This window comes from Micropterus dolomieu, linkage group LG14 (assembly GCF_021292245.1).
Source record: "Micropterus dolomieu isolate WLL.071019.BEF.003 ecotype Adirondacks linkage group LG14, ASM2129224v1, whole genome shotgun sequence".
NCBI classification, from domain to species: Eukaryota; Metazoa; Chordata; class Actinopteri; order Centrarchiformes; family Centrarchidae; genus Micropterus; species Micropterus dolomieu.
In genome coordinates this window covers 23,665,598-23,685,249 of record NC_060163.1, presented here as the reverse complement: position 1 = coordinate 23,685,249, position 19,652 = coordinate 23,665,598, and the positions used below count along the sequence as shown (strand labels likewise).

Genomic DNA, 19,652 nt, shown 5'->3' with positions numbered 1-19,652 from the left:
TAGTGGAGTAGAAGTATGAAGTAGCATAAAATGGAAATACTCAGGTAAATTGGTGTGGCTACATCTTTTGACAAATAAACGAAGGTCTCAATTAGAAGCCTGGTCTGGATTTCTATAAAACCTCTTAAACCCCAGCGGGTTACCTGCTTGAGCTAAGCTGCTAAGACGGCACATACAAATAGAATTGTTTAAATGTTTTTCAATATGTGTATATGACATTGTAAGATCAGGTAGATTATCCACAGCTGAGACGAAAAAAGCCACATTTTTATACAAGTAATATTCATACTGGTTGAAATAAACAATTAGGTAGCAGCCCATTAGCTGTCTTTGCTGAGCGAGAGTTTTGTGCAAAAGGAATTAAACGCCTGTCCCAAATAAAGGTAGGGTGAGTTCAGTGACCGAAGCAAAAAAAGCCAGGGCTCTTAACTGAAGTTTTAAATTTCCCACTGCAGCTATTTTTAGTCTTAATCCATCCGCAGTGATTATTGTGATATAAACTTCATGAGATTTTGTTGCAGTGAAACACATAAGATCTTACGGAGCAGAGCTGCATATCATGTGGTGGTTTGTGAAAAGAAACCCTGCAGTCGTGACCTTAGACCTCAGTTAGTTCAAAGCTCCCTCTCAGCTCCTCACAGTGTCCTCCATGTCCTCTGGTGTCACCCACCCACAGCTTCGAGGCTAATGTTCAGAGCTGGCAGAGCTTTGTCCTCTATCAACCCACAACGTCCCAGCGGTTCATATCTCAGCCTGGACGTTTACAGGACATACTCGGTGATGAGGAGCAGGCGAGGGAGCTGCTTGTTTTAAGACCACGGCAGTCTTGTAGGGTTTTAACTGTGTCCACAATACAAATTCCTGCACTTGTTACAGCACTCTGGGATTTAACTGGTCGTGAAAGTGGAGGACAGTGGATATCAGAGAGATGGATCATCCCTCTGCAGAGTTTCTGTGTTGTCCTCAATATATCCTCAGCAGAGAAGATCATTTTAGGGGAGAGGGAGTTTTATACCAACGACAAAATGCTGACTAAGGAGACAAAACGAGCATTTATCAAAAGCACTTAAAATGCAAGAGACTAAAAAAGCCTTCAGTTAAATGAATGATTGATTGAATGGTGTATTAACTAAAGAAAATCCATCCGGTGAGCTTCAAAATTTAAATATAAGTTTGTTTTCTCACAGCAAGCGGCTCTGTGAAGCCCAGTGGTGCAGTGAGCTAAATGCTAACGTCAACATGCTCATGCCAGTGGTGGAAAATTAATAAGTACATTTTCTCAAGTAAGTACAATACAAAAGAGTGTTTTAATTGTATGCCACTTTATACTCTACTACATTTATTTATTAGGTACCTTTTGTTACCAGTTTCTCTGCAGCTGAAGAACATTTCCATATAAAATCCAATGCATTGTTATATCGTAAATTAAAACACCCAACAGTATAAAACATTTATAAAAATTGCTATATTGCAGCCAGCTACATTTAAATGCATCTTACTTGCTACAGCACCAATAGTTATAGTAGAAGTACTAGGGAAAATTAATTTCCCCTAGTGGGGATTTTGGCTGCTTAGTGAGTACTTTTATTTCTATGCTTTTAGTTTTCTTGATAATACTTACACACTGAATGAGTTTTACAGAGTATTTTTAATTTGTGGTATCGCTACTTTTATACTTTACTTACTTTAAGTACCTTCTTTAAGTGACTATGACCACCATGTTAGTCTAGCATGTTAGTACCAAAGTTACCAACCACACAGACTGAAGTATAATTATTGTAATTGTAAATAATTACATAATAAATTGTTTCTGTATCCAGACGATTACAGACATTTGAAGGATTATAGTCAGGTGACACTCTGGGATTACCTGCTTATATCTGTGTTTTTAGTCAACACGTCTACTTTCAGTCAAAATAGAAAAGAAAAAGTGTTTTATTTTTACAGGTTAAAATGTTTTGAGGGTTTATTATTTTTAAAACTGTTTCAGTTTTAGACTACTTGGTCACTCGGATGCTATAATATTCTACATTGTAATTCAGAGTTGACTTTAAATGTCTGTTTCCCTTAAGATAAATTGCCCTAATGGGAGTTATGGGAAAACAAAACAAGCATCACCACACATTTCTGAAGTCTTTACAGACGGGAAATCAATTGAACCTAATGTTCAAACACAGTTTTGATCAACATTTTACTCTTAAATGATCATTTTAACTGGTTATTTGAGTTTTCAGTTACAAATAATTTAATTTTTCATGGACTTTTGAACACCTTTTATGAGGTACAGATTTGTTTTGCCTCCTAGTGACTAATGTGATTTGAAGAAAGCCCAAAGTCAGAGCAGCAGCTACAGCAGCGTGCAAATTGATAATTGGAGGTTAGATGAGCTCTAAACACTGAATTAATGGTCGTAACTATTTTTTCTGACATGAGAAGTAATCCTTCCCCCCCTGAAACAATAAACCGAGACATTTTAAAACCAGAATGGATTTATTACAACAACATTTCAACACCCAAAGCCCTTTAACGGTTTGTTTTCCTTCGATTGCAGTCGCCAGTAGAATCCACACGCAGTGAAATCAGCGTGCTTTCTGATGTTTTTACAAGAGGAGACTTAATGCACAGACCAACAATAGCGCGCACACACATGGATCCATGAAAGACAAAAAATAACAGAAGCATCAATTTGGCACACAATAAATTTCAGGTGTATAAAAAGGTGTTACAACAAGTCAGACCTTTCAGCTCTAAAATCCTGGCCAGGAGTCATTACTGACATTACAAACATTTCTTCCCCGCTTTAAAAATAGTATTCTGAGCTGCTTCACAGTTAAACTGCAGGTTCAGTAGTCGTGAGAAGTACTGAAGCACTAGTGAACTTCAGGCTACACGGGCAACATGTTGGTGGTGAAGATAATTCAGAGGGGACCTTTGTGGTCTCAGGACTCCAGACATTACTCCCTGATTCTGTCACACAGCAACAACACAAAGTTTTACGGATAAATCTAAATGTTATTCTTAACCTGTTATCCAGCTGAATGTTGCATCTTCAAACGTATTTTTTGGGATTACATCGATTCTGCTTTCTGCCCAGAAAGCCTGCATCAGTCTGCGGTAATGTTGGATTTAAACATTTACTTTCTCTGTGCAGACAGAAGACATCACGAAAACACCTTTGAAGATCCAACGCGCTGCCGAATAATGAGTCAAATTTAGATGTTTGACTTTTATGCAGAGTAATTACAAAGGGCTGAAGTCACAAATGGGTCTTAGGGGACATTTAATGTCATAGCGGGAAACTAAAAACACTATTTATCAAAACTGTGTCTTTTTTTAAAGCCACGCTCACAGCAGGATGAAATAGTGGCTAATGTAAACGTCAGGTCCTCCACAACTAAAAGACAGTAATAGTGGTTAAACACAAACTTCATGTGTTCAAGCCAAAATTTCCCTCAATGTACATTTGTAAGCTGCTACTACACACATGTTTTTATCTATAATGTGCACAGGTTTCACCTACAAGGGCATAAAACACAGGACATGAAGAAAAAAGGACGGCATGAACTACAGTACACATATAACATATTTTACATATTAGCTAAATCTCCTTTCAAGAGTAAGTATTAATGTCTTTCAGAGTTTACATTTTGCCTTCATTTATCCTCCTCATAACATTTAAGAGGCAAAAATGGTGCCATGGTCAGTTTGTCTGCAGATGGAAGGAAACATTTAGATGGAAAGAGGAACAGCAAAGCTAACTGTTGATTCTAGCAGGTACACTTCAAATCAGCTGGAGAAAGTTGTATCTTAAGAAAATAAATATATTCGTATTATTTACATGGACACATCATCTTGTACCTTCCTTCGTAGCAGCTTCACTGAGCGCGGCACAAACGATCACAGCAGTTATTTTCTGTTTAACCACATCAAGCCAGACTCATCACCTCAGAATATGTGAAGCATCGCTGAATCTCAGTGGTTTTCATAGCCCAATTTAAATCTATTTAAAGCGCAGTAAATACCAATTCACCTGATCCACCAGGTGGGAATCGACAAGTAATCTGCATTACAGCACACAAGGAAAAAAGGACAAGCAGGTACATTAAAATAAAAGGGCAACAACAGAAACAGAAATTCCAGTGACCAGATGTATTACAATGTGTAGGCATAAAAAAAAATATTTCCACACATTAATAAGTATTTGCAGAAGAGGAATGGTACGAATTATAAGGAAATCTTTGACTTTGCTACTTAAAACCAGTGGTTTCCAAATCGGGGGTCAAGAACCTCAATGTTCCCAAAATAAATATGAAGACTAAAAGGATAAGAAAGATTTATTTTTTCTGTTTTTTCTCTCATTTTAGATATTTCTCTCGTAAAGTACTATGATACTTTGATCTCTTTGGGTCTCTAAAAGTCCTTCAAAGGAAACAATCCAATCACTTTCTGGTTAAACTGATTACAGTTACGACCGCTGACACTCAGATCTGCCCTTAAGTGACTGTGCCGTGTAGTTCGGGAGCGTGGAGACCGATGCAATGTTGGATTAGTATACACTGGGACCAGAATCAATTAATGTCATAGTATAATAAAGTGATGTCTGTGAAGGTTCTCAGTCAAGAGACTTCTTCAGTTCTGAACTGAACTGAAAAAGTCTCTTGGATGAGGGACAAAACGTCTTCTTCTAGTTTCTTCAGCCAAGTCCAGTTGCCCTTGACTTCAACCTTCGTTGGATAATAAAGTGATTGTTCGTATAATCTATTAACTCAAATAAGTGAATTTGGTTTGTTTGTTTTTAGTTGCCCATTAGTGAAACTACAGGCCTAACGTCTTAGGGTGTGTCCATATCTACCTACGGCTTTCACCTACAGTGTTTCTATCTTCGTGTGTACACAGAGTTTTAACGTCTGGCCATTGGTTTAGATGCAGACTGGGCTTTGTCCAGTTTAAGTTCTCAAGTGAGATGAAGAAGGCAAAAGGTGCACAGTGAGTAAACATGATTTTGTTTTTTTACAAAAGGACACGGGCAGGAGGACTTTGGCTCAACATATTACACAACCCACTTCCTGGAAGTGATTTGCTGTGGGACGGCTGTCAGCTGAAGAATGTCTTATCGTCTAACAAAGTGCTTGTGTGGTGAGAACAGACACACAGTAAAGGCCGTGTTAAATAGATTGTTAGTGTTCCTTTTTTAAAATAACATCTAATGAGCGTACATTAGCATGTCTCAGTTTACTGTCGCCACACACGGCGTAATCAGAACATGCGTAGTGGTTTATGAGCAGTACTGTTTGAGGGTGACATGTTTTCAGGGATACATATTTAAAATGCTATGTGTAACGTGTGTGTACTCAGTGCTGAAACTAAACACGAGAAAACAACCTTTCATTCATTCAGTGCATTGTGAGGTATTCAATCCCTTTTGGTAATCCTACATTTCCTACTACTACTACTAGATCACAGTTGTGCTAAGACAGACCCCATTTCAAAAGGAGAACCTTTTGGCTAATACAATTTTTTTTTCTTCTGAAGAGTGGGATGAAAATATTGACGACAATTTCATGTCTTTGCGTTAAGTAATACACATCTGGAGTCACGACGCTTAGCGTAAAGACCAGAAGCAGGTGGAGCTGGCTTAGCTCTGTCCAAAGCTCCTAATTAACATTAGTATCTTGTTTGTTTCATTTGTACATAAAAAGAAATGTTAAAATGATGATTTGTGGATTTAGGTGGATTAAGGTTGCCACGTTTTGTACCACTCTCTCTGTTCAGACACTAAAACCTGCGCTCCTGCTGCATCTGGCAACCCGTGCAATAGCTGTAGACACTGCTAAGAAGTACAAACTGTACTGCACATAACTCCCCCTAAATTCACAAATGGTCGTTTTTACATTAATTTTATTTACAGGTCAAATAAAATATATCTTTTAAGTGAGCCAGCTTTAGTTGTGTGTTGTACTGTTGAGGTGTTTCCCCCTCCTTACAGCCTTTGTGCTAAGCTAATACACGTCCTGAATCCAGCTTAAAGCACAGACATGAGATTAATATCAATCTTCTCATCGCTTGCTCTAGAAGAATTTCCCAACATGTTGAACTATTCCTTTAACAATTTAAAATTGATCACAACATACTAACACAAACATTTGGCCCTCAGATTTTTCTGGGTTTTTTTTTTACTGGTCAAGAGTCTAAGTAACCAAGGCAGTTGTTCAAATGAAGTGAGACTATGTTAGTCAAACACAAACATGGTGTTGCTCCATCCCCGTCTTTCATCACATTATCATGAGATCATTTTAAACTGTGCTCAGTTCGAACCGGCCTCCGCTTTCCTACCGCTCTAAATCCACGGATGAATAACTGTTCTGAGCTACAGATGCCTTTAAAAAGTCACGTGAAAATGTCATAAAAAGAGGAGGACCGAGCAACCAGTTAACTAGCTGTGACTCGCACATTCATGGCCCCTCACTGTTGCTTATGTCTACGTATGGCACACTTCAATACGACTGCGGCGCACAGTGCAGGCGTGCTACTCTGCCTTGGATCCTTTGTCCCCGGAGGAGCCTCTGAGGTAGGTGTTGTAGAAGAACAAGCCGAAAAGGACCAAGTAGCTGAGGTACATGAGAAAGCCCCACGCGATGTTGTCCACGTAGGACGGACAGCGCACCTCGTGCATCCAGAGGTACACCAGGCCCAGAACAGTCAGGCCCATCGCCATCTGCAGGATCTGGGTGACGGTGATGATCATGGCGCAGGGACGGGGCACCCGCAGGCCGGCCGCCCGGGCTGCGTAGTACGTGTACATGAGAGAATGAACCACAAAGTTCATGGTCATGAACCAGCCGCCGCCCGCCACCTGGTCCTTGTAGGAGTACCAAGAGTACAGCAGCACGGTGATGTGGTGGTACCAGTGCAGGAAGATGAGGCGCTGCTTCCGGAGGATGATGAAGACCGTGTCACCTGGGAGAGACAGGAAGAGGAAATCATTAAAAAGTACCGGGGCTGAAGGATCGGTCACACTTATACTCATGTACTGGAAGCTGGCATCCTGTTTTCTTATTATTGGATCAGATAGTTCCAGATTTAAATCAAAGTTCTTGTGGCTGCTCAGAGCTTTGGCTTCTTTATTTAAAAAAGTGGGTTTTCTTTAAAAGTATTTTAAGTGTTGTTTAAGTTCTGTGAAGTGAACTAACGATCTCACTAACAGGAGGGCGAAGACATTCTTCCTGTCTGCAGCTGCTGAAACATTATCTGTATCAATCACGCGCTAATGGAATTTAGTTGCCACCTCAGCATCAGCCTCCATTTCCCAGAGCAATCATGTCTCTTCTGTGTCTAACCGAGAGCGTGAAGAGACTACATTAGAGTGCAGACAGCGAGACAGCAGCACCACCCGGAGAAGCAGCTCTTAAGGTAATCGCCTTCTGATAAATCTATAGTAAAGTTTGAGAGCTCCAAGGAACAAACCTCAGGAGATGAGTCAAGGTTAAAGCTCATGTCTGTCTTTGCATGTAAATATCCTGTCGGTCTGATGTAAGAAGTCTGTAACGCAACATAACCGTTGCTCCCTCTGCGTCAGGAAACTAATATTTACTAGATTTCAATTTACAGCCAATCATTTTGCATAAGGAATTCACGTAACATGCGGAACTTCGTATCGTGGAGTCTAAAAATCTGTTCCCCATAAGCACTGATTTGGTGATTTGTGGATCAACAGACGTCAAAACATTTGCATCAGGTAAAATGTAATTCAACATGTAATTAAGACCTCTTAAAACATAGTAATTAAAAATATTTAAAACAGAGGTTAAATGTAAATTAGACATCTAAAAAACTAAAACAAATTTAGCCCTGCACGCCTTCTGACCTACATTATAAATCACCTAATGAGTAACATCTCAGTGGCTGCTGTATCTGTGAGTAGTACAGCTCTAAAGATGACACGTGGACATTTAGGACACTATCAGGAGAGACTACAGGAAGCCTTACCCAGCTCAGGGGCCTTGCTAAGAACAAAAGCGTAGGCCCAGAATTTGCTGACGGGGGCGCTGTAGAAGCTGTTGTCGCACACCGACTGTCTGAAGCCGCTGTTTGTGAGGACGTGCAGCATGTACAGTCCCGTCCTCGCTGCTCCTATGATGCTGCAGAGTGCACACACGACATGTAAACACATTAGCAAACAGTTTAATTAAACATCGAATCTGGACTTTCTGCCTTTATTTTAATCAAAAAGCGAGAGAAAGCATTATTTATTTAAAAAATAAAACTTCTTCCTTACTGTTGCTATTTAACAGCCACTGAATATTTTACAGATAACACAGGCTAAGGTGAAGCAAACAACATCATCAGTCCTTTCATCACCAGTGGAAAAAAGGGACGATCCCAGTCTGGAGCCCTGATGTGTAAAGTGTAATCAATCAGTCAGTGCTGACATCCTGTTTCAAGGGTCAGGACACGTCCTAAGTCACAAACGTTAAAGCCTTAAAATCGCCATTTTTACAACCCAGGGCATTTTTCCCCATAAAAGCATTCCACGTGTCTATAATTCCAGCTCTGCTGCAGCCATGAAGACTCAACATTACTCATCTCTGCAACATCAATAAAACCCTCTAGTGCAATCACAGTATAGTGCAGCAACTCCTACTACTTTTCTCAGATTTTTCAAGTACAAACTCGGCCGGTACATGATTTCCCAATTGACTTTCACTCCACTTGTTTGGCTGGGTGTAGGGTCAACTGGGAGTCTCCCTCCTTCATCGTCATTGTCCCGACTTGCCTATCAATAATGAATCATGAGGTTGTGTTACAGGATAAGGCTGGTGATTATTCCACATTTCATCTTATTGTGAACAAATCCCATTAAGACGCAAACAAACAGTGTGTTCGTCCGTCTCTTAATACTTTCTGACTTCCTGTCTGTGGCACTGATCATTGGTTCCTTGGTTGGTTTCATTGGGTCACAATCTCTGCAAACTCTGCTGGAAGTGATTGTAAAATAGGCACCACCACATTTGGTTTTTCAAACACACTTTCAGTTACATATAGCAGCAGGTGCTTTATATTTAAAAGTGTGGTTGTCATATGGTAATTGGATTTCAGGTTATTACTATAATCTAGGTCCTCTTATCTATGAAACACAATGTGGCCATCAAATTCAAAAGGGCTTAAGTAAATTTGTGCTTCACAGCAATCTATAAAACAGAAGAAATAACAAAACATAAAAGGCCAACACACCCAGGAAGGAATTATTTGCAAAGATAAGACAACAAAGTGTTGCAGCTGCTAAAAGCAAGATGTGTAACCACTATGCTCTACAGCAGCTTTACTGCAACCCATACTAAGAGTACACATCGGATGGCGGTCTTAGCTTGTGAGGTGCAAAGATCCTTTCCATTATGTGAAATGTTTTGCCTTTCCCTTGAGGACACAGTTCAACCCTTTGAATTCAGCGAGGAATGTGCTGGTTACAGTCGTGTCATCTAACTGGTTTCAACAATTTAACGTAAACACATTCTCAGAGCACATACCCTGCCTGAACTCATCCCGCACTGGTGGCCTCCTGATCGTCTAATCTACCTTTTCACCCAGAAAGCCTTAGAATTGCTCATCTTTTGCAGTCAATCTGAGGGGAAAACAACCGTTAAAGGGACTGACATCGCGAGTAGACTAGCAGAGCTGCCATCATGGATTACTGGGAAAAAAATATATATACACACACACTAATGACTGTATGCAGCTTTTGTTTTTACTGTAAACTGGCTTTAATGACTTGCCCACAGACATTTAGCTCACTTTCTACTTCACTAGAATGTGATGTTAGCTACAGAAGCAGGAGAGTTGTGAGTATCGCTGTTTGGAGTCCCTGTGCTGCTCTTGGACCGTCTCGTCCTCTCTGCATATTAACTTCATGTTAGCTTCACAGTAGCAACTATAGCCACAGTTTACTGACCCACAATTCACTATTATATCATGGTATTTGTCATGGTGTTGCATTTCTCCAGAATCACTTACTCCACCTTTAAGTACACTTCAGTAAATCTACTTTGTTACTTACCATCACTGGATTTTTTCTTGATAAACAACCGAATCGATTACTCAAATATGACATATACTGTCAATCCGACTAATGAGAACCCAATCATGTCGGCGCTGCAGCAGTCTGGCTCACCTGAAGATGGCCAGGCTGAGCGACCACAGCACTAACGGGCGTCGCAGGTTCAGCTTCGGCCGTTCCCTCATGAAGTACTGCCCGCCGAACACGAGCGCCGCATAAAGGCCGCAGAACATGAACGATTTGCTCCTGTTGAGGACAAAACACAGTAATACATTCATTATTCACCAGAACAGACATTTATTACCTGGTGTCTCTGTTAATTAGCCTAACCTCGATGATTTAAATTGACAAAATAATAGAAACATCTACAGTTCAAAAGCACCACAAATCACATCCTGTTAAAAGATCACGCAGCTGACTCAACAGGTCTCTAAAGCAGTTTCAACAAAAACTAAATATAACTAGTACTTCTGTCTCTACGAGTTATCTGATACACATGATTACTCGCATAAAGTACAAATGATGAAGAGAAGATAACATGCTGTACTTCAGAATAAGTACTGAATGAAATAATCAGTGATAATCTCCTCGGTCGTGCTGCTCTACATGTACTTTGACCTCTTATCAGGTTGCAGAAAGAGGAAGAAGTCAACTTCCTGGTAAAGATAACAGCTTAACCCTGAATCACCTCAGATAGACACTAGATGATTATACACATGTGGTGCAGTCACACAACGACATTACACAATTTAAGGTGGATGGACCAGACAACTGCAATTAAAAACAAATATTACATCACCTGACTGTCTGCCTCTTGAGGGCGCGGGTCAGATAAACAAATGAGATTACACGTACGTGTTTTTACAAACTATAAATTCATAATATGTCAGTTTTGTTAAATCCATCCTTCACTCCTGATGCTAGCCTTCTACTTATCCCCATTTATAATCACAGCAAAGGATTAACAGAGATTAGATGTTGATACACTGACCATTTAGACTGAGTGATGAGGCAAATTTCACCGGGCACTGATACTATTTCAATTACAGCAGAAAATGACGACAGGACAGAAAAGGTCAACTCCTGAGCTCAGGCAGAAACAGCTGAGTACTAAATGGCCGAGAAATAAAACAACTTGTCTTTACATATATAAAGAGTGCATTTTCTGTGAGGCTGTCTGAAGTGGTTTGGGAATAGACCAGATGACTAATCCAGATTGGCACAATACATATTAGACTGAGTAGATACTGCTGCCGTTTGACCCAGTTAATGCTAAAAGGGCTTCTGATAGCCGTTCGCAGTCCATCCATGTTGGATGCATGAAGCTAAAGCTCTTAAGGATGCCCAAGTGGGAACTGATAATATTTAAAAAGTAGTATACTAGGGTTTCAATTTACAATTTTTATTTAGAAAAACAAAAAACCCAGAATAAAATTAACCACATTACAAATCAAAACATCAAGGAGGCCTAAAAACAAATAAATTCCAACAGTAGTACCTAGAAAAGCAATTATAACACCGTATCAAATGGATCTACGTAACCCATTACCTAATCTTTCCTTACCACAGCTGCTTCAAAAACTTTGCAATCACTAGTCAATACAATAAAAAACATTACAATGTCGCCCAACACCCACATGGCACAATCCTAGGCTAAAAATGTTATCAAGACAAAAAAATCCTATCATTTGATATCAATAATTATCATGATAAATGTAAAATCGTTATTTCTTTCAAGTTTAAAGGCTGATTTTTGCTCCTGAGTCAAAGTTGAAGAAACCAGAGGGTTAATTGTGGTTAAACTTTTCTTTATGGTCAAAACACGACAAACACGTGATACCAAACAGTGGATCACTTCTAAATCTGAGGTTAAACATTCAAAATAATTGTGATAAAATCTTTGTTCAACAAATATTCATGCGTAACATTAAGTACAATCCGTTTTTCAGTCCCTTTTTCTCAACAAAATAAATATCTTAATAGAAAAGGTAGGTGTGATTCAAATGAATTAAATCAAACATTTATTGAACATTTGTTATACTTTTATTGAGGAACATTATATCACGATATATTCATTATTATCATAGTTTCTTTTGCCCAGCCTCACACAATCCAGACCTCAATGCAAATACATCTGCTCTAAAAGGCACTACATGGAAAGAAAAGGGGGATTACACACATCCATCACACCTTGTTTAAATTCCAACAGCTGACTGACATACATCGCATTGAATGATCCAATTAAAACATGACATCAAGGCAAAAACAGATGCATCTCATATCTTCCAACTCTACCAACGCACCTCATAGTCCAGTAAACAAATACCTCAACATCCACACTATAACCACACCTGGAATAAAATGACACCTTCAGCATGCCTAGGAAATTACAAACGTGAGTCTAATACAAGATCATTCATAAAACAGACCTCACACAGCACAAGGTGCACACAGTGGGATTTGCCAGATCAGACAGATCCACTCATTTTACGCTGTAGACAACTGACGACTACTTCCACGCACATTCCTGGGAAGACGTAACCACCACACTGTCCCGACTCCTTGAATGTAGCATTCCTTTATCGCCTAATGCACACTTGGTGATCAGGATATACTCAACACATGTTTAACACGAATCATAATAGTCCTACTTGTGGCCCCAACTAAAACACAACACAACAGCACTAAAATGGAAAAGTACAGGGGATTTATATCACAATGGTTGGATCTTCTAACACGACAGATTTCAATGGAACAACAAAGCTCTACAAAAAAAAAAAAAAGAAAGCACCTACAAAATGAATAAAATAACAGTTTAACAATTCTCAGATCTATTCTGCTGCTGGTGAGCTAAATGTGTAACAAGTATAAATATAAATGTAAGCATGAAGGCAGGGGAAGAAAGAAAATGTGGGTGTGTTTGAGCAGAAACACTTAATAACAATAAATCAAACAGATCCTGCAAAACTCACATGAAATCCATCCAGACCAGAACAGATCATCCTCTCTGTTTATTTATTGTTATTTAGTTTCTCCCCCCTTTCCTCTATATATTACCAATCTCTTGTTATGTTGTTTTTCCCCACATGCTGTCCCTTGTTAATTATCTGTGTTCCTTTATGTTTTGCAAATCAATGTCATCTGTTGTTGTCTTTGGATTTGTTAATGTCCATATTGTCTATATTCATGTACACTAATTCAGAGGTGGCCAAACGGCTAAACCAGAATATGGCTTGAATCTAGATCCTAGTTTTAAAAAATAGATGTCGTTGTCCTCTTGAACAATTACTATCAAGCCCTGTCACTGCACTTCTTGAACACTAGAGGCGCTGCCAACTGACCTCTGACCTACAATGATCGATTACTAATCAATGAAAACATTTCCTTCAGTTGATTAAAAATGGCGGAGCCGAAAAGACATAGATAGCGAGTGAATTACACGTTATAAACACCGCCAAAGTGGGGACTTGAGCTCCCCCTGTACATTATCTTCTGAATGGAACCGAATCATGTGCGCTTTTTTGTGCTCGGCGAATTGAGCGCGGGGGGAGGGGTGTTACACACGGTAGCTCTGCTTTAATCTCGAGAAGTTGCAGAGCTGCAGTCTCTATTCATTCAACTTACACTGTAAATTTCCAGCTAAACTGAGGCGCTCTCTCCCTCGCCTGTCATTCACCGGTCTTGTGCAGAGTTTTAGGTGCATTACTGCTGCCGACAGCTGCATGCTGTTTAAAAACAATAAAATATTCTTTGTGTGGTTCATCAACGGTAATTAATTATCCCAAAGTCCCGCGAGGTGCAGACAACTCAGCACAACACCAGTGAAGCTGGAGCTCCGTCTCTTCAGCGAGTGTTCCTCCTCTCCATACATACACGCTACGCCTTCACATGCGCACTGACGACCCAGGGTTACAATTTAGGATTTATTCACACACTTTAAAAACAATTATTGAAAGTTTTTTTTATTTTTACATGTTTATTTACAGCATTAAACTTGAAATGTACATTGTAACAGGCTGTATATTAACTTATTGGGAGAAAACTGGTAGTTCTATGTTAAATCAGAAGTTGAGCACCCCCATATCGCCAAAATGGCGTGATCCTTGTTTCGCTGCGAAGCTTCGACTGTGAGATTGACAGTCAAATTAGGCTCCGCCCATCGAAGCATCGAATCTTCGACTATTCAGGGTCAGACCTATGTGAGAGTTTAAAAATCCCACAATGACACGCTGGCCAGTATTGTACAATGTGGTCCAGTGTGGAGTTTGAATGTTCTCCCTGTGTGCTTTTCCTCCAGGTGCTTCCTTCCTTCTAAAAATCAAAGTGAAATAAAAACAATGCATTGCCCATAGGTGTGAATGGTTGTCTGCTGGGATTGAGTTGTACAGCAGCAGGCTGCAGTTTCAGGACTGCAATCCAAGGACCGGAACTGCATTTGTGGGACCCTTGTTTTCTTTGATGCAGCCAGCTGCGACCCTCTAAAGGATAAACATGCATAGCTAACATACATTCTTGATAAGGTTCCTTAAATTTGACAATTGTGACAAAGACAAATAAATGGTGACACAGTTTCAAAACATCGTTGGCATTTCTGTACCTCATACAGTGATACGATATCTCTGCAATGAGCTAAAAATAAAAATAAATCTGATTCCGATTCTGAGCTAATAGCGGACAATTTATCAGTGAATAAAAATTTATATCTGCAGCCCTGGTTTTGGAGAAGTACGATATGGTATAAGCACAAAAACATTTGAAATGATTCTCTTCCCTGTAGTGAGACTGAATGTTTGAAACAACGCGGAAGCAGTTTAGAATAAAGGGAAGGGGCAGCGAATCACTCATGGCAGAACTGCACATCTACATCCTACAGAGAGAGAGCTATAAATGTAACTGATCCTGCTGTCTGGGTGCATAATTCTGTGCCTTTGCAGCACTGACGGCTCTGCAGAAGAAATGCTGATGAATGTCCAAACCTACAAACAGCCAAGCTTCCCTGCTGTTACTCACTTATTACTCCTAAAGGCACCTTTCATGCATGTGTGCACAATGTGGAGGAGGAATGGGATGTGTCTGCACTTTCCCCTGAGCTGTATGAAGCTTCCTTTTGACAGCTTCCTTGCTTCTGTATCAGGTAAAGGTTCAGCTTTTGAGAATATGTGGTCTGACTAGGTTTTCCCCCCTATGTAGAGTGGTTCAGTGGGGGGGGGGTCACTTCCTCTGCACAAGACTTTTAATTGGTCAGTGTGGAAGGAGTCTGCGCAGAGCAGTGACATTTTTTGACAACATATTTTTGGTGCACACTCAGTAGCCATAGCAATTTGTTATTTTTCATGCATGCAGATTACACGTCCTTTAGTTACCTGTTCATCAAGTTTTCATTCGGCCTATGGGAGCACGGAAGAAGACGCGCTGTGAATCCTCAAGGACGTTTGAATTAAAGCGGGTAAAATGGGACTCTTATGCAAACTTTAGCTCACTCTGAGGGGGGGGGGGGGGGGGTTTAGCCTGTGATGCGACACATTATTACAGTGCATAAGAAACACACACATTAATGGAGGGAGATGTGGCGAGTTTAAATAAAAATGTAAGACACCGGGTCCGCATGGCGAGCAGCCCTGCAGAAAGAAGCCACCACAGTCTGTCGGGGATGAGGAGGAGCACCGACATTTTATTTATATTATTATATTCCTTCTCTACTAGCTTACTGTTCTCCTGTACATACCAGTTCTCCTGCATCCATTCCAGAGCTTGTCTCTCGTCGAAACGCCGCTCGAAATCGTAGGAAACGAGCTCAGTCTCGTTCATCTTTCTTTATCTATCAGCGTTAAAAAGAAAAAACAGCGTTTGTTTCTGGAGGATTTGGAGGGATGCTGCTCGTTTATCCAGATGATCTTAGCCGGATTATCACCGGTTAGAGTCCGGGGCGACGGGAGGATGCGGTGCCACTAGCTGCACTTCCCAACTCTCACTTGCTGTAAGGCCGTCAAGCGGTGTTAAATTAAAACACTGCAATTCCGGTTTAGACTTTCAAAATAAGACGCGTCGGAGCGATGGCGCAACGCATTGCGCATTTCTTTTAATCTTTGGTATTTATAGGACTCCCCACGACCCTGTATGCAGGATAAGAGGTTGACGATGGATGGATGGATTTATAGGACTCAGATAAGGGTCAAAATGACTTTTGGCTTGTGAAACTATGTTGAGAAAGCAAGTAAGAGTTTGCAGCAGTGAGGTAATAATTTACTCTATTTACTTTACTCAGTTTTCTTACTCTTGATGTGCTATCACTTTGCACTTTACTGAGCATTCTACTAGAATCTGAAGGCCGGCTGAGCGAGCTCAAACAACTGGGGCCGATAATTCGCTCGCGCGGCTTCTCTTACCACTGCTATGCAGATGATACCCGACTCTACCCTTCCCGCCAGACGACCCCACCGTCTCGGTGCGGATCACAGACTGTCTCTCGGACATATCTGCATGGATGAAGGCTTGCCACCTTCAACTAAACCTCTCTAAGACTGAAGTCTTGGTCATTCCAGCCGAGCAATCGATCCACCATAACATCAAACCACACAACATTAGACTCCTCAACCATCACTCCAACCAGGGTGGTGAGAAACTTGGGTGTCATGATTGATGACCAGCTGTCGTACCGCTTTGCTCTATACAACATAAGGAAAATCCGGCCCTACCTCACTCAGTACGCCGCCCAACTTCTGGTACAGGCCATGGTTATCTCTCGCATCGACTATTGCAACGCCCTCCTAGCAGGTCTTCCAGCTTGTGCAGTGAAACCCTTACAAATGGTTCAGAACGCAGCAGCACGTCTGGTTTTTGATCAGCCCAAAAGGACTCATGTCCCTCCATTACTCAGTGACCTCCACTGGCTCCCCGGGGCCTCCAGAATCAAATTCAAGTCACTAATAATGCACACAGAGTGACTACTGGGTCTGCACTCATCTACCTAAGCCCGATAATACAAACTTACGTTCCTTCTCGGCCGCTACGCTCCTCCAACGAACGCCGCCTGGCTCTGCCATCTCTTCACACAAAGCAATCTCAGTCCCGGCTATTCTCATCTGTGACACCACGATGGTGGAACGAGCTACCACACGCCATCAGAGCAGGGGCGTCCCTCTCTAACTTCAAGAAGCTCCTGAAAACTCATCTCTTCCAAGAACACTTCCTCTTATAACACCTCTTATCTCTAACATGCACGTCCTGTGCTCTTCTTCTTCTATTCCCTTAAAATTCTCTTGTATTGATTGCACTTTTTGTTAACTCTTACTTCCTTCCCTAGGTATTTACCCCATTGATGTGATATGTGCTATTAGCTCTTACTAGTATTTATTGCTGCTTTTATTAATATGTATTGTCAGTTGTAGATCTCGTGCTGTATTGTTCCTCAACTGTAAGTCGCTTTGGATAAAAGCGTCTGCCAAATGAGTAAATGTAAATGTAAATGATTGCATGCCACCTTTAATGAACCTATGAAAAAATACATATGCTTACAACAGAAGGTAAAAATGCCTTAAATATCATATAAGTACTGATACATAGTGTCTGTCCTTACAAAATATAATACAGGAGCCTACATAATGCAATTAAACAGTATAACATATTAACCTAATAAAGTAAAGTATGTTATGTGACACCGGGATATAAAATATAAGAAATGTAGTAATATAGTTATAAGATATGATGAATTATAAATAAAGTAAAATATATAATAGCCTGCACATGCACAATTACCTCTGAAACTTTGCACATACACACATTATTCTATTTTGATTGTGTGTATATTTTTTTTTATATATTATTGTATTATAGGCCTTTACATGTGCATATATAAACACTTTTTATCTTTTATAACGTCTCTAACCCCTAACCTCAAACAATCATTTCAAGTGCTCTTCTTCTTCTATCTCTTAAAATTATCTTGTATTGATCGTACTATTCGTTAACTCTTATTTCTTTAGGTATTTACCCATTGATGCCCTATGTGCAAATAGCTTTTACTATTGCTGCTCTTACTCGCATCTATTGTCAGTTGTAGATCTCTTTCTGTATTGATGCTTTATTGATGCTTGTATGTTGTTCCAAAAAAAAAAAGCGTCTTACACTTTGGATTAAAACGTCTGCCAAATGAGGAAATGGAAATGTATTTGATTCAGATTTTTGATTCTACTTTTATTGTATTTTATTTCTTATTTTACTTTTTGCTGTCCCCTTGACTGCTGTGACACTTTGAATTCCCCTATAGGGGATCAATAAAGAAACATCTTATAATAAAATATAACGAACATAGCATAATATATATTAGCCTGCACAAGCACAATTACCTCTGAAACACATGCACATGTACAGATTTATACATAAGGATACCATTTTTTATTTCGATGGTATGTAGTGTGTATATTTGATATATCTAATTCAGATTTTTGATTCTACATTTATTGTGTTTTATTCTTTCTTTTACTCTTTTAACTGCTTTTCAATAAAGGAACATCTTACCTTATAATAAAATATAATAAATATAGCATAATATCTAAAACTATATGATAAACATTATTTGTACTTGATGGTACAGTCTGATGGCAGGGGGCACACATTAGCACTTGAACTGAATTATAAAGTTTAAAGGCTTATAAATTACTCAATAAATCGATCAATAACAGGTTATGATTGTTTGTTGCAGTCTTATCTTTTATTATGAAGGTGAAAGAGTGTCTTTCCGGTTGCTCTTCGTCTGAGAGGGCGGGGCTTGACTGTGACGCCTGATCATCTGGTGGGATGTTAACACGAAGGGTATTGACCCCGATCACTTCCCATAGAGGACCAGTGAGTCTGTCTGGGACCAGTCTGGGAGTCCGGTCTGCTCACCAGTGTCATAATGAGTACTTTTACTTTTGGTATTTGAACTGAAGCCTCATCACACTGAAATAGCATCATCACAGTATAGAAATACTTGATTACAGTTACAGTAGAGAAGTATTACCAACAAAATAGACAAACAAAAGTAGTGGCTGCTGTCAGTGTTATCTTATTGTTAAATTATTTTGATGCAAGCAAATGTATATTCAAATGTAAGCAGTAATAAAAGTCTATTGCTGGTCAAGGTGGGCCTAATTTAATTACTTTTTATGATGAATCAATTAATCATTTGTACATACATATAAAAAAAACCACCATAATAAATCATGGTTTACACAACTAAATGAAAGGAGAATAATAAGTAACTAAATAAATGTATAATACAATTAAAATTAAATAAATACTTTTGGTAGTTTAATCTGTAACAATGGGTCATATTGAATAAACTGATCATATGTTTTTTAAGCAAAATCTTAAAGTTGAAAAGTAATAAAAGAGCCTCACTATATAAACTCATGAAGTATTATAAAAAGTGCAATATTTATCCCTGAAATGTAGTGAAGCAAAAGTATAAAGTAGCATAAAATACTCTCCCTAAAGCAGAGGTGCCTAAAAATTGTCACTTTCCACCTCTGCTGATTGAGTTAGAAGGGTAAGAACCAAAGATTGACCATGCAGGGCCATCTGCTGGATAAAGCATGAAGGAGATTCTACAGCTGCTGTG

The 19,652-nt window shown here is 39.6% G+C and overlaps 1 protein-coding gene across 1 annotated transcript; it reads right to left on the bottom strand.

Moving 5' to 3' along the window:
* Window positions 1-2,471: 2,471 nt before the first annotated feature.
* On the bottom strand, window positions 2,472-15,994 carry LOC123983459 (elongation of very long chain fatty acids protein 6-like). The gene is made up of 4 exons (XM_046069716.1): window positions 15,777-15,994; window positions 10,166-10,297; window positions 7,987-8,138; window positions 2,472-6,957 (listed from the first exon to the last, which is right to left on the bottom strand). The coding sequence occupies exons 1-4, from the start codon at window positions 15,857-15,859 to the stop codon at window positions 6,527-6,529; spliced, it is 798 nt and encodes a 265-aa protein (XP_045925672.1). The 5' UTR covers window positions 15,860-15,994; the 3' UTR covers window positions 2,472-6,526.
* Between the last annotated feature and the right edge of the window lie 3,658 nt (window positions 15,995-19,652).